Source organism: Mercenaria mercenaria, chromosome 1 (assembly GCF_021730395.1).
Source record: "Mercenaria mercenaria strain notata chromosome 1, MADL_Memer_1, whole genome shotgun sequence".
NCBI classification, from domain to species: Eukaryota; Metazoa; Mollusca; class Bivalvia; order Venerida; family Veneridae; genus Mercenaria; species Mercenaria mercenaria.
Window position 1 is genome coordinate 110,662,375 of NC_069361.1, and position 16,088 is coordinate 110,678,462.

General features: G+C 34.1%; 1 protein-coding gene across 2 annotated transcripts in view; it reads left to right on the forward strand.

Moving 5' to 3' along the window:
- LOC123526595 (E3 ubiquitin-protein ligase FANCL-like) overlaps positions 1-16,088 on the forward strand; it is a 39,905-nt gene that overhangs the window by 7,471 nt on the left and 16,346 nt on the right. For both annotated transcript variants that reach the window (XM_045305840.2, XM_045305848.2), the window contains exons 3-6: positions 1,078-1,197; positions 1,448-1,504; positions 13,142-13,236; positions 14,245-14,341. In XM_045305840.2, the coding sequence (XP_045161775.2) occupies positions 1,078-1,197; positions 1,448-1,504; positions 13,142-13,236; positions 14,245-14,341 (369 nt within the window). The remainder of the gene's footprint in view (positions 1-1,077; positions 1,198-1,447; positions 1,505-13,141; positions 13,237-14,244; positions 14,342-16,088) is intronic.

Here is a 16,088-nt window from a genome sequence, read left to right on the forward strand (position 1 = left end):
AAGATAAATATATCCTTTTTTTCTTTGAAGTTGCTAATTTTACATGTTTCAGGTTATGTAAAGGGCAAAATAGAGATCATATTACAAGCCATAAATTTATCATACAAGGTGATTTAATAATTTGTTGTACATTTGTCTGTGCTTCAACAGCTGATTGAAATTTCATTTTCAAGGTTGTAAAGTTTTATGATTTTTCTGCATGTCTTAGTGAACATTACATTTTCTAAATAAAGACACACTGTTTCAGAGATATTTTAAGCAGGTTGTAGGCCAGTTTTTCTAAAGAAAAATCTTTTAACTAAATAATGAATATTTACTCACAATATTAATTGTGAGGCATTCTTAATTTCTGTTTCATAGTTTTACTGTGCTTTTCATTTATTTTAAAACTGTCAGATAAAAGCTATTGCCACAGCCAGATCCTCCACACACAAAGCTCTGCCTTCCACCCACCTCCACCCCCTCTCCTCACCCTCCACCCCCCTCCTCACTCTCCAATGTAAGTGTCAGATTGGTAGTTGTTTAGCTTGTAGTCAAACAGTGGGATTTTATACCCAAAAGGAACTCATATATTAATTAAACTATCTTTGTGTGTTTATATTAGATTGTCCATCTGTCTGAAACACACAGTGTCTCAGCATTAACTTTAAAATTATTCAAGGAATTTCAATAAAACTTAATGCAAATGTTAGGCATGACCAGGTGAGTTTTGTCCAGAAGTCACTCGTCTGTACCTTCAAGGTAAAGATCACAGACAAGGACCCTATTTCACAGGCAAGGGCACTCCACCTCAAGGTCATTAATTCTATCTCTTACTTAGTGACATCTCCTGTTATTTTGTAATTTTTGCAAGACCAGCAGGGCTCCTCCTGGGTTCCAAGAAGAATTTGTGTCTTTCCTCGGCTGAAGCTGTTGTAGTAAGAAGTTTTATAAATATATCTGCCTGCATAATATGTTTGTAACATTGTCGGCAAGATCATTTCTGAATCAGCTTATTTTGTCTTTCATTTGATGTTTTCTTGGCCTTTTTTGATTTTATATCATCATAAATTAAGTCAACTTATAAAAACTTTTCAGAAACAGATGTATAGATTTGAGATTAAGGTTCCAGCATCAAGGAGACTGTCTGAGGCCTCGGTTAACTGTGACTGGCGGCTACATAAGCTCATAAAGGACTTCAAGACAGTCATCGCTCAGGTTTTTAGCCTTTCTATGATGATTTGTATGTTTTTTACAACAAAATCTAGACTAGAAGCCTCTGCTTCCAGTAAAAGAAGTCTTAACCCAGTGAGAGCTGTTATTGTTATTATAAAGCAAAAAACAAACAGAAATTCTGAGAAATCCTGACAAGAACAAAATCCCTGATTAGCTGATAGATCTGATGTAATGTCATTAAAATCAGACAATAAGTACAGGAGAATATCTTACAACGTTTACATTATTTTAGAGGCTGAGACAGTGTGAGAATATTGTTTCCTTCGTCAAAGAACTGCAGATGATTGCTGTAAGTATATATACGGTATAATCTCTGTTAATAACACCTCTTATTGCTGAAAGTATATATACCATATAGTTGCTGTTAAGTAAAGGTATAATCTCTGATGATAACACCATTGATTGCTTTAAATAAAGGTATGGTATAAACTCTGTTAATAACACCATTGATTGCTTTAAATAAAGGTATGGTGATTGCTTTAAATAAAGGTATGGTATAAACTCTGTTAATAACACCATTGATTGCTTTAAATAAAGGTATGGTATAAACTCTGTTAATAACACCATTTATTGCTTTAAATAAAGGTATGGTATAAACTCTGTTAATAACACAGTTGATTGCTGTAAGTATATTTACGATGTAACCTCTGTTAATAATGCGGCTGATTGCTGTAAGTATAGGTATGATATAACTTCTGTTAATAAAAACCTGCTCTATAGTTGTGCACAAGTTTGCTGAGCTAAAGTAAAACATTGCTATTTGCCTGAGAGACCTTGAGCAATACTTATAGGTTATTAGCTTTGTATCGGGAAATATGCACGAGTTCTTCAGCGGAAATATTGCGCGACTTTAGGAGCGCAATATTCTTCCGCTGAAGAACGAGTGCAAAGATAATAACCTTTTTATTACATACGCATCTACACGTATAAATATTATGTAGATATCATAAATATGTTCAACAGCCTGAATAGAATTGACAATACTGAACTAAATAGAAAAAAATAGTTCACAACACACACTGAATTACGTCAAGCACCCGATATGAATTTCAGGCGTCAGTGTATGGAAAAATATTGACGTTTCCGGTACCAGTGTAACTTAACGGGGAATAGAAACGAGTATGTAATAATTTCAACTATTGATTGGGAATTCATTCAATAAGTATATAATCTTATTTATATGACTTCCTATATAAATTGCCAGTTCCTAGTTGGTCTATCTTCACCACAATGTCTAGGCATTGTAACTAAAAATACAAACTTCAAGTAGGCACTATCTATTTTAGACATATATGTAGCTAACTGCATCAAATGCAGTCTGAAAAAATATTTTAGATATCATTTTCTGAAAAAGAGTTATTTGAGCTGAAAAAAATGATCCTGGGTAAAATATCTTGAAAAAATGGAGACAACTCCGCTAAAACTTTATTGTAGGCTTAGGTGGCTATGTACATAGTATTTCTTTCAAAGCATGCACTTTTGCATCTAGGCAGGAAAAAAATCATGCATGCTTAGTAGCAGTTACTAGTATATGTTTATTATACTAGGTATTACCATTTTTTCGTATTCATGCATGTATATATTGTTGTATATGAAGATGAGCTGTATATGCTTAATTCAAATAAAATGTATGTTCTGTTCTGTTCTGTTCTGTAAAGATCAGCACTTTGAAAAGAAAAATTAGTAAAGATCAAATCATTGAATGCCCTGGGGGAAAGTGTGAAATTTTTGTGGTGAAATTTGTCAACAAACTAACAATTTTTTTAAAAATGTTAAAACCCACAGAATTTGTTGAGAAAGCTATTGCTGGAAAGAGAATGATCTCTGCTACCAATATATATGTGTCAAAGTATGGGAAAAATATCTAGAAATATGAGAAAATCAAAGAAAACAATTTCAGGACTGTTAGATGCATGACAGTGTTATCATGTATAGCAGGTAACATATATAGCTTACTTTTCTGTTGCACTGGTATAAAATGGACAGGATTATGATTGTCAAACAGTGTTCACTCAACAATTTCACTCTATAAACAGATTGTTTTCCCTTGTGTAAAGAGGGTAAGTCTCTACAATGTCATGTTTTCTGGATTAAAGTCAAAGCTAGAAGAAAAAATTCTGTGAAAATTTATATCTGATATCTTCAAAGATATAAAACAGAGGGCAATAGTTTTTACTGTTGATTGACAAGCCATTCAGTTAGTGCTTTATTTTTACAAAGCTACTCATTTCACTGTTGGAGTGAACATTTTCTGCATGCAAACTTCAATGATCCACTTTAAAAGGTAGGGAAAAAAATGAGTGAATTTCAGAATTTAATAGTAATGATACGATTTTTATGTTAATAATACTTCCAGATTATAGTTAAAAATGGTCTTATTTTGTGAAGGAGTTTCCCGAAAGAAATATATAAAGGGGAAATTATTTTCTTGACCAGTCCTAGGTTTTAGTTCAATTTGATGGGGAAAAGAGAAAAGATAAATAAGCTTTTGAAATGCTTTAACCCTAGTGATGTATTTTTCGTAAAATTTAATTCAGATTACATTGAAACATGCTTGTGGATCACATGCTCAATGGATCATGTGCATGTCTTGATTTTGGATGTGCAGATCCTCATGTTGCAAACTAATAAAAATTTCCACATCATCAATTTAGAAAAAGTTTACTTGGTGTATTGCAGTAAATTGTATCTTACAGCCTTTGATTTTTGAAAATTACATACAAAACATGCCTTAAAATACTGATTTGAACTGTGTTTTTGTCATGAAATATAGACATTTTAATGAAAATATTGGTCCCACATGAGTTTTCATGTGACTGCACTGTAAGTGAGAGTAATTTTTCCTAGATTAAAAACTTTGATGCATATAGACACGATTGTTGCCCATTAAATTTAGAGTAAATATGTTTAAGGCTTAAGCCATTAAATTTTAAAAGCTTAAATATAAAACAAGCATGCCAAAAAGTGCATGAGGTATTCATGAACTGCTTATGAATTAAATCAGGAATAAATTCATGAACTAAAAATGGGACATTATCTAACTCATAATCTTATTCATTAACTGTTGATTAACTTTAGTAATTTGTTCATGAACTATTCATGAATTAGACTATGAACCAAATATAGTCTCAATGCAGTTCATTGGCAGTTTCTGAATTTAGCCATCATACACATGAACGTTACTTTCAAGATCTCAGGAGGGACAACTTTTGGAAACTACATTATTTTGTTTTGGGTCTTATAGAATGATCTCAGCCAATATTACATCCAATGAATTTTGACAGATGTACATGTATGTCCAAGGCTTAGTGTTGTACAGTGATTGATGAGAGACTGTTCCTAGTCTCTGTTTCAGTCTCGGTGACCTTGACAGTTTACTGACAGAACAACAGAACAACTGACATAGATGAAATGATAGTATGAAACCCTGACTTCTTCAAGGGTGGGGATAATAGATATTAAACAGTTTCTGCATAAAAACATAATGTTTATTTCTTGTAATCATAAGATTTTAAATCAGATCCTAACCTTATTTCATGATTGTGAAAATGCATGGCATTTTTAGTGGATTCTGTATTTTTCAAACATGGGATGCATTGTTCGACCAACCATCAACATTTTCCATTTCTGAACTCAGAAAGTATAATTTTTCATGAATCATTATTTACCTGAATAGTTGAACAAATCATGAAACATCTTTAAAAGCTCTTGAATGATCATGAATTGTTTGCTAAAGTTCATGAGCTCATGAACTTAAGGCTTGGCTGGGAATGGATCAGAAATTTATGAACTTGAAGAACTTATAATGTGTATCTATCTTTTTTGAAAATCAAAGGAATATGTTTTATCCAATACAAAAATGCCTTTACAGTACTTAATAATGTACTGAATCAAAGCGTTTAACAATAGAGTGCAGTCATGCTGGGTGAAATGTGACGGAATTACACTAGATGCTGTATAAATTTTGTTTCTGTCTGATGGTGATTGTATAAAGTTACTGATCTGCAAAACATTAAATTTATCATATGACTTCAATTTGAAGTTTTAGCTCACCTGAGCACCCTTAGGTGACCCACTACAAAGCAGTTGCTATATAATCATGATGATTTGTTGAAAAAATTTGGCTGCCTGGTGGCTGGGTTTTCTCTGTATGGCTACAGAAACCTAAATAAAAATCATTATTGACAGATACCCAGATTTCAAAATATTTTCACAGCAATGACCCTGTTCCAAAATCCTTTCATCCATGTTGATTTCTCAAACACACACACACACAAAAAAAACAAAAAAAAACAACCAAAGAAAAAAAAGCATGGTTACCTTGGAGCTAGCAAATTTTCTTTATACGGCTATATGAAAAGACTGAAAAATCTCCTTTGAAACCACTTGCCATATTTCAAAATGATTCCACATTTTCACTGAAATATCTCTTCAAGTTGGGTGACCCTCTCATGTATTTCTTCAAGCCCTGTTGTTTGTAAAAAAATACATGATTGCCAGGGAGTAAGGCTACTTTTCTCTATATGGCTGTATGGAAAATTTAAAAACTCTTCTGAAACTATAATTATGATTTTGAAATGATTTCACGCAAATGTTCTATCAAAGTCCCCCAGATTGTTTGGCTGTGTTAAATGACATGACCTCCACGGGGAGTGGTTTTGTTTGTTTTGGGTTTAATGCTGTTTCAACAGTATTTCAGTCATGTAACGGCGGGCAGTTAACCTAACCAGTGTTCCTGGATTCTGTACAAGTACAAACCTGTTCTCCGCAAGTAACTGCCAACTTCCCCACATGAATCGTGTTCTCATATGGCTATGGTGGAAACTTCAATAATAAAATAATTTAACACAAATCGCTGGTTTTTGGTCTTACACAATGTTCAGATTATTCCAGTTTGTCAAAAATATAGCCACTTGAAGGAATAAGTCACTTATCCCTATAATTTATTATGTATGTAGTGTTTTCTATTTGTTTATTTTGCCAACTTTAAATTCTTCCTTTCAAAAAATGTTGACACAATTTCAAAATAATTTTGCAAATATTTTCTTTATACATGTACTTATATTTTCTGTACCAAAATTGTTCAAGCAAGGTGTGAAGCTGAGGTGAGCGATCTAGGACTATCATGGCCCTGCTTTTAAAAGTAATTCTCATGTGTAGGTAGTAGTATGCACTGAGTTGCTTTATATTTGAGTGCTGAGTATCCTAGAATATTTAACCCAATATAAAGCTATCTGGGAGATCTTGCTTCAAAAAAGAGAGCATTTTTTTTGACTGATATAATTATGCAAGACAAAAGTTCACCGAAAGTGTGATTCATTTTATTTTTCATGTCTTAGTCCTAGTTTTTGAAATGATACCAGTTTTGTTTTTTCTCAGTGAAAGTTTACCTTGTGATATACTATAACAGGAAATATCTTTAAAAGAAAATGTTTGAATACTTTTTTGAGCTAATCGACAAACATGCTGCATTTCATTCATAATAATTTCATAATTTTATGGTCAGAGCTAAAGAAAAATATAAGTAATATAAGAAAAAATAACTTCTTATGAATTCAGTATAATGATTTCTTATAGTCATCATTATAAATTATGTACACATGAATTTGACATTGCTATTTGCAAGCATGTTGCAGTCTGTTACAATTTATAGCTTACAAATTTGTTTTGGTTTGGGATGAGGGCTCTGTGGGAAACAGTAACATTATTATGATTCTTTGAAAAATAGGATTTTATAACCAATTTACACAAAGCCTTCCAAATGTCATTAAACATTTTTTAAAAATGGCCTCTTTATACAAGGTACAATACTTGAACAAATAGCTCCTAGAGCAGGCTTGTTTTCTGAAAAAATGTCACTTTTAATGTGATAATACTGCTCATGAAACTCTTGTAACAAGCAAATTTACTCAGTATTTTATTCACCTCATTGTCAACTCTTCCAGAAAATCGAGATAAATCCATGTTTTAAAGAAATGTTGCATGTCTGAAGACTAGGACAGTTCTAAACCTTTAATGGAGTAATGCTGTATATTTTTGTCGCACTCAAGTTTTATTGCTTAGGCTCGTAAGGCTATCTTGTTGGACATGAAGGAAGTATCGGGAAGGGCAGGAAATGAATTAATGGAGTCAGCATCTCAGATATACAAAGATGTAAATGGTTTCTGTTGACTCCATGTAAAGTGTTTTTGGACAGTTTTTGTGTTTTACTGAAATAATTTTTTTCTTCTTAGTTGGAAGTTACTTTTGGCTTTTGTTTGGGAAAAGGACCATATAATATAATATCATACAGTGATTAAGCAAAATTCAACTTAGCTGAAAGCAATTTTATAGAGGAAAGTAGCATAAAGGGACACATACAAGTTCCTTATCAGTCTGATTCAAGACAATAATTTATCCCTAAATAATAGAAATTAATTATTGCAAAATCTAATTTTCATTGGGGACTAATTTTCATGGATTACATGGTTGCGTCAATTGGCAAATCGAAACCAAGTGAATATATAAAATTGCCTTTTATTTAAATATCTGAAAAAGATGAAAACCACAAATTTATATCCACACAAAATTAAATGATTTCACACTATATTTTTTCATTAACTGATTTTGCTATCAGGGATCGACACTAATGGTGGTCCGTTAACCCAGGGACAGTAGATTTTTAGGCAGACCAGTAAATCTTGAAAGCTGGTGGGTCCAACGGACCACCTAAAAATCCGAGATGGTTATTCTAAATTAATAAAAAACAAATGACTTAAAGATAAGCACTAATCATATTAAAAATAGACCATGAGAATGTGGGTTTTCCCTGGGCCTGATCATTTTCATCAGTCTGGCGTATGCAGCTTTATCACTGGCACCCGGCTAACGCATGAAGTCAAAGCAAATAGTCACCCGCTATGTAAACAAACATGCTTAGCCGGGTGCTTGATAAAAAGCTGTATGCGCTGGGTGAATAAACAAACTGGCCCATCAGTTGCACAGGTATACTGCTTTGTTAGCTGAACGGAACGGCATATTGAAATTATTATACGGGACCATCAATCGGTATTTTTAAATTAAGCATGGCATGTTCAGTTGTAAATGCCATCATGTCATGGTTGTTTTTATGCCCCTGGCATCTACTGATGCGGGAGGCATATAGTGATTGTCATGTCCATTCGTTCGTTCATTCGTTCGTCCGTCCATCCGTATGAGGTTAACCAAATGGGACCGTTTCGTCTAGCATCAACACCCCTTACTAGAATGACTTGATACTAATGCAGATGTAACCTGTGACCATTCCTTATCTTCAAACATCACCTGACCTCAGTTTGACCTTGACCTCATTTTGGACTTAGGTTGCTTTATATGGGCCATCTCTTGGTTAACCAAATTGGACCGTTTCGTCGAGCATCAATATCACTTACAAGAATGAATTGATACTAATACAGATGTAACCTGTGACCATTCCTCATCTTCAAACATCACCTGACCTCAGTTTGACCTTGACCTCATTTTAGACTTTGTATCGACAAGGATGCCACCGGGGGCATCAAGCATTTACTGAACGCAGCTCCTTGTTATCTTTAAAATTTTGTCCACTGTAGGGAACACCTGAACTTTGTGGGGACCACTAGATTATATAAGTTGGTCCTCTGGGTCACTTGAGAAAAATTGTTAGTGTCTACTGGCAATGAAGTGGATCTCCAGCAGCAAGATATGGTACCACATAGAAGTGAGCATAGCAACTCAGTGGGAATTAGTTGCTGCACAGCCAACAGTCCAGGTTCAAATCCTGCTCATGACTGATATCCCAACCAATGTTCAATGTTGGGTGATTCACTTAAATTGATACTGTTCCCAGCACAAATGGGTGCTTGGGAGAGAAGTATGACACCTGCCTTGTGCCAAATTGGAAATAAGTTGTTTGTTCCTTTCCAGATGGGGACTTTCATTTGCTACTCGTGCTAAAAAAGAAACTATTACCTTTTTAGCCATCATTTATCAATTCTGAAGGTTTTACTTTATCACACCAGTTGCAAGATAATTATTTTGATGGCATGGAAATGGTTCTCCACTATTTGTACTCGAGAACTGGATTGGGGTTAGTATTTTCAGTCCTACAATTAGTTGGTGCAAACCGGTTTAAAAGTTCTTTATTTCAGAGTAAGGTAGCATGAACCTGTTTCAGTTTGAAATTAGAAATTATGAAAGGGATTTATTTAGCTTGAAACATATTGCATGTTATTTTAAAGGAGCATATATTTCTTAAGTAATGGTGAGATGAATATGTCAGTTTGCTGAAAAACTGTGAAGACAAATATTTTATGAGATACATATATGTATAGTTAGGATAGTTAGGATTACTTTATATTTGCCATCCTTAAATAATGAGGGTGTTTTCTTACTTTTTAGACTAAATGCAGCTCTGTTCAAGTTATGCACTCTACAAGTGAGAATAGGTATTTGGAAATTACATAATTTTATGGCATATGATTGGTTGAAAAAGTGGGATACACTCTAAATTCTTTGTGTTCACTGTTCCTTGCAATGGATGCATTGCCATAAAGATATTATTATTAAATAATATTCTAATTGCTAGTGCAAAGTCATTTAGGAGTTGGCACATAACTGATTTTATTTTCACACTTTATTGTGTACTGGTAAAACTTGGAGCAGTTTTAATTATTCAGCACTTACTAAAAATTGGTCATGTGTGAAAAAGTAAATTTACTTGTCATGTGAATCCATTGTTCATTTGCTTACCGGTACATAAAATATTTTTTTAATGTTTACCTATTTATATTTTTAAAAGAGTTCACAAAATAATAGCAAAATAAAAAAGCATGTGATGTAATTCAGGAGTTTTCACATGACTGTTTTGCAGTAGGTAACCTGCATTAAGATCGTGTACATTTACTCACATGAGTTCATTGATATTACTAATCCCCAATGATAACATGATTCCCGCCGAAACGCGGGGACGAGTCTATTTCATGATAACTGATGAAATAATAATTCATAATGCTTACCCATTACTTGACAATTGAATATTAGTATTTCTCTCATTTTAAATATCCACTATGTATATGGCAACATAGCTCAGTTGGGTAAACTGCAGACAACAGATGGATATAAGCAAATCGTTTTGTGAGTTCGAATCTTCAGGGTTTTTTTTGTCAGATTTTTTTTCTATTTGTTTTCATTTTTGTTTCATTATTTTGTTTCTTTCTTTGATGGTTGAATTTGTATGCATGTCTTTATAAAACACAATAGTATGCCCTTTATTGCATGGCTTAAGGCATGCATTTAATCAATATCATTTTTGATATATAATAAAACTATTTGATCTGCCATATCGCCTTTAGATACTCTCAGTCGTATTGTCACAGAGCTCATGAAGGAAACTTAATTTTTTGCCAAAAGTTAAAAAAAATTAGTTCTCAATGCTGAGTTTGAACCCACACGGCAAAGATTTTGTGACCATGGACAGAAATGCTTACACTGAGCTAATTTGTAATTGGTACAAAATCTAGAAATATTTAGATTGTAACATGCTAGAAAAATGCTGAATTCCCTATGTTCCATTTTAATCTATTTATAGTCATGTTTGTAAATATCAAGTTATCGTTGGGGCATAGTACCATATTTGCTTCTGTAAGCAAATTTTCCTATACATTGTATACAATCAGGTGCATGTTATTTTTTGAAAATTTTCACGTCCTTTTTGAAATGTGGTCTAAGAAACAAGACATTTTGATGAAAAAAATGCTCACTACCAGTATACTTGTTAAAGTCATAAAACTATTATAGTACTATTTATTAGACCTCATTATTGGTTTGAGGATGGTAGTATTGGCCCAAGACACTAATTAAATTCCAGAAAACAGACACAATTAGTTTTATTTTATCTGCACAAAATTGTCTTACCATGAATATAGTCATTCTGGCTAAAACCACAGAATTGCAAATTTTTTGCCAATAATAGAATTTTAATAGGTCTAAATCACATATGAAATCCTGAACAATAAGATACACACAGGCTTAAATTGGTTGTTCCGTCACCTAGAAAGAGGACATGACTGCCATATAAACGTGTACGGCAACGCTAGAATCTCTGTTTATGAGATGGGTGAACTTTTTCCCAATAATAGAATTTCTTCAAACTTGGGATATTGAAGGACAATCATCTAAGAAACAAAGATATGCAATTAAAGTCATATGTCACCAGTATTGAAAAAGTGTTATCTGCCCTTGAAAACGGCCTTCAATATCCAAAGTTTGAAGAAATTCTATTATTGGGAAAAATTTCACCCAATAATTCACATATACAGAGACTCTAGTGCATGTCTTTAAATGGTCTTGAGTTTGATCAGACAGAAAAGCAAAGCATAATAAATTGACATGAGACAATCCTCTTGATGTACTTATCATCCTTCACCTCTAATTCATCTAGACAAGTTGTTAGTTTCATGCAGAATGCAATTTAGTTCTAAAGTATGCGGAATCAAGAAACACTGGTTGCGTTAACTTAAGGTAATAATATTGGGGAAAAAATCTGAACCGGACAAATTACAGATTTTGAAGATATGTTTAATTCATTAGATTATTTCTCAGATTGAAATATATGTGGTAAGAAAAATATCTTGTGTTCTAAAAATTGTCCAGATTAAAAGTAATTCCTTAAAGAAATCGGTAAATTAATACCAGACAAAACATTATTGAAAACAAGCATTTATTCTTTATCCCACTTAATGCTGCTACAGACAAATTTATGCTGTAAAAATGTAAATTGATGGAATACAATATTTTCATTTGATCTCAGTCTGTTGAAAGAAAGAACTTTTGATAGATTGGCATCCGTAAGTGGGCTGATGGGATATACAAAAATGTTTGTGTCTGATCTCACTTCATGAATAGAGATTGTGGGGCAAATATTTGCATACAATTCTACGCAATAGTTTCGTTCATCATGGCAAATCCTAGTTTCCTTGCTTCTTCCTTTGCATTCATTGTTTATCTATTATTGAGTAAATTATTGTATTGATCATGTTTCTGATGTAAACCGTATCATCCCTGTTTCTGTTAGGAGTTAATTTACATAGTTATCACTTAGAGTATTATTGTTTACTCAATGTTGACAGAATGCTTTGTAGCTGTATCCCACACACCCATAATTATTTAAATGTTTCAGCTTTTGTTCCTGCTCTTTTGAAATAATATTGGTAATTTCAGAGAAAATATTTCAACATAAATTTTTGAACTCATTCTCAGTTTATCATACATGTCGAGTCTTGTACTTTGAACAAAACATAGGAGAGCCACTCATTTTATTGGCAGAGTAAGATTGCAACGAAGCCAGTGCACATATACTGTCAGGAATGCATTCTGTGTGATCTGAAAATGAAGATCATTGACATTTTGGAGTAATTTGGAAACTGGCTGCTATACTAGTAATATAGTTATCACATAGTTCACATGTCACTGATATAATGCATTGAAAAATTACAAGATAAAACTGAAAGGTCAATATTAATCACAGTTGCTATTTCATGTATATCTGCGAAACCCTCCCCTTCTTATATCAAATCCTGTATCCATCTCAGCATTTGAGCCGTGCCATGAGAAAACCAACATAGTGGGTTTGCGACCAGCATGGATCCAGACCAGCCTGCGCATCCGCGCAGTCTGGTCAGGATCCATGCTGTTCGCTAACGGTTTCTCTAATTGCAGTTGGCTTTAAAAGCGAACAGCATGGATCCTGACCAGACTGCGCGGATGCGCAGGCTGGTCTGGATCCATGCTGGTCGCAAACCCACTATGTTGGTTTTCTCATGGTGCGGCTCATTTAAACTTCTGATCAAGCTGTCTCATGCAACAATTTGCTTCTCACACATTTTGATTGTGATAACTATAATTATGTTGCATCTTGTATGTTACATAGGAGCGGCAGTTAGAAGATGAAAACAAAGATACCCCAGAATCCTCAAAGTTCTGTCAACAGTTGATCAGCCATATTGAATCCCTTGGCTGGGAAAGGTAGGCTTTTACTGATGTCTTGTTGGTTATACAGAGGCTCCAAGGTCATATTCTTTTGACTACTCCGAACAAACTGCACAAACTCTAAATCAAAGGAGTGAAAAAAAAGAGAAGTGTTTTGGAATATTTAGAACATGTGCTGACTATTCTAAATAAAACCTGGTACAGACAGCATAGTCATGTGTTAAATATTTACAACAATGGAAAGTTGAACCTGGTTCCTACCTACTACATGTTTCGATAATTCAAATGTTATATCCTATATAGGACGGCCAACAAAATTGACAGGCCTGCTTGCGGTGAGCTCGACTAAGTATAAGTCACTTTTGGCGGGTCGGTGTATGTGCATCCATGCGTGCGGCAGTGTGTCCGTCTGATTTTGTCCGGACCATAACTTTGACATGCATGGACCAATCTTGTTTATATTGGCATGAACGTTTATCTCAATGAGAAGGAGTGTCCTGTGCAAACCTCATTTTCCTATCTCAAAGGTCAAGGTCATAGTTGGAGGTCAAAGGTCAAATTGAAGTTTGTCTGGAGCATTTCTTCTTCATGCATTGTGGGATTTTGATGTAACTTGGCATGAATGTTCACCAATATGAGATGGAGTGTCATGCGCAAGAACCAGGTCCCTAGGTCTAAGGTCAAGGTCACACTTGACAGCTGGCGGGCTCGACATTCTGCCTGTGGGCATACTTGTTATACAATCTCACCAGGCATATGTATGTTTTTGACAACACAGAAAATGCCATCAGATAACCTTAAGCTTTTCCCGGAAGTAAAGAAAATGAAAGTACACAGGCTAAACTTGAAAACGAAAGTCGCATTTGCATTGGTCTATGGCCAGAGTTCACGCGCAGGGTCACCCCGTCTAAATGTATACCACATGTTCAATATATTCATAACTGCTGTATGATTTATAAGAATTAACAGAAAACTGCTTTGCATTGTTTTTAAAATTCAATTTCACATTCAGTTCTGGGGGTCTGAATAAACTGTATGTTTCAGGCTAGTGTTTATTGACCAGTCATTCACAGAGCTTCATGTGCAGTATATGGACAGTGGAAACAGGGAACACATCATGAAACTGTTCATTGGAAATCAGGTATTAAATCTGCTAAATGTATTCTTCAATTTGTTTATACAAGCCATTGGTTATCAAAAGGTTATCCATAAGCTCAGGTTATGTACTTTGCTTGCAATAAAGGAAATTTGATTTAGTCAGGTTATTTACTTTGCTTGCAATAAAGGAAATTTGATTTAGTCAGGTTATTTACTTTGCTTGCAATAAAGGAAATTTGATTTAGTCAGGTTATGTACTTTGCTTGCAATAAAGGAAATTTGATTTAGTCAGGTTATGCACTTTGCTTGCAATAAAGGAAATTTGGTTTTGTCAGGTTTTGTACTGTACTTGCAATAAAGGAAATTTGGTGTAGTCGGGTTATGTACTTTGCTTGCAAAAATGGAAATTTGGTTTTGTCAAGTTACATACTTTGCTTTCAATATAGGAAATTTGGTTTTGTCAGGTTATGTACTGTGCTTGCAATAAAGGAAATTTGGTCTAGTCAGGTTAAGTACATCGCTTGCAAAAAAGGAAATTTGATTTAGTCAGATTTTGTACTTTGCTTGCAATATAGGAAATTTGATTTAGTCAGATTATGTATTTTGCTTGCTATTAAGTAAAGCTGAGTGTCTGTTTTATGCATGTATTTTCTATACTTGATGATATTTTTCTGCATAAGAAATCTTGGGTTGTTTTTTCAGCAGGATTCTTTTCTATTTCGTGATAACCATCAAAATGATAACATCAAAATATTAATGATAAATTTTGTAGATTCTACAATGATTGATAAAAAAAGTGATCTTTCAAAATGAATATATTAATTTTTAGCTCACCTGAGCAATGCTCAGGTGAGTTTTTCTGATCGCTCGATGTCCGGCGTCCGGCGTCCGTCGTCTGTCATCTGTCGTCTGTCGTCTGTCGTCCGTCGTCTGTCAACATTTAGCTTGTGTATGCGATAGAGGCTGTATTTTTCAATTAATCTTCATGAATATTGGTCAGAATGATAACCTTGATGAAATCTAGGCCGAGTTCGAAAATGGGTCATCTCGGGTCAAAAACTAGGTCACTAGGTCAAATCAAAGAAAAACCTTGTGATGCGAAGAGGCTGTATTTTCAATTAATCTTCATGAATATTGGTCAGAATGATAACCTTGATGAAATCTAGGCCGAGTTCGAAAATGGGTCATCTCGGGTCAAAAACTAGGTCACTAGGTCAAATCAAAGAAAAACCTTGTGATGCGATAGAGGTGGTATTTTTCAATTAATCTACATGAAAAACTGGTCAGAATGATAACCTTGATGAAATCTAGGCCGAGTTCGAAAATGGGTCATCTTGGGTCAAAAACTAGGTCATAGGTCAAATCAAAGAAAAACCTTGGTATGCGTTTAGAGTCGTATTTTTAAATTTCTTCTTCTTGAAATTGGTCAGAATGATAACCTTGATGAAATCTAGGCCGAGTTCGAAAATGGGTCATCTCGGGTCAAAAACTAGGTCCTGGCAAATCAAGAAAAACCTTGTGTATGCGATAGAGGCTGTATTTTTCAATTGATCTTCATGAATTTTGGTCAGAATGATTGCCTTGATGAAATTTAGGCCGAGTTCGAAAATGGGTCATCTCGGGTCAAAAACTAGGTCACTAGGTCAAATAAAAGAAAAACTTGTGTATGCGATAGAGGCAGTATTTTTCAATTGATTTCAGAATTTTGGTCAGAATAAAATTACCTTGATGAAACTAGGCCGAGTTCGAAAATGGGTCATCTGGGGTAAAAAAACTAGGTCACTAGGTCA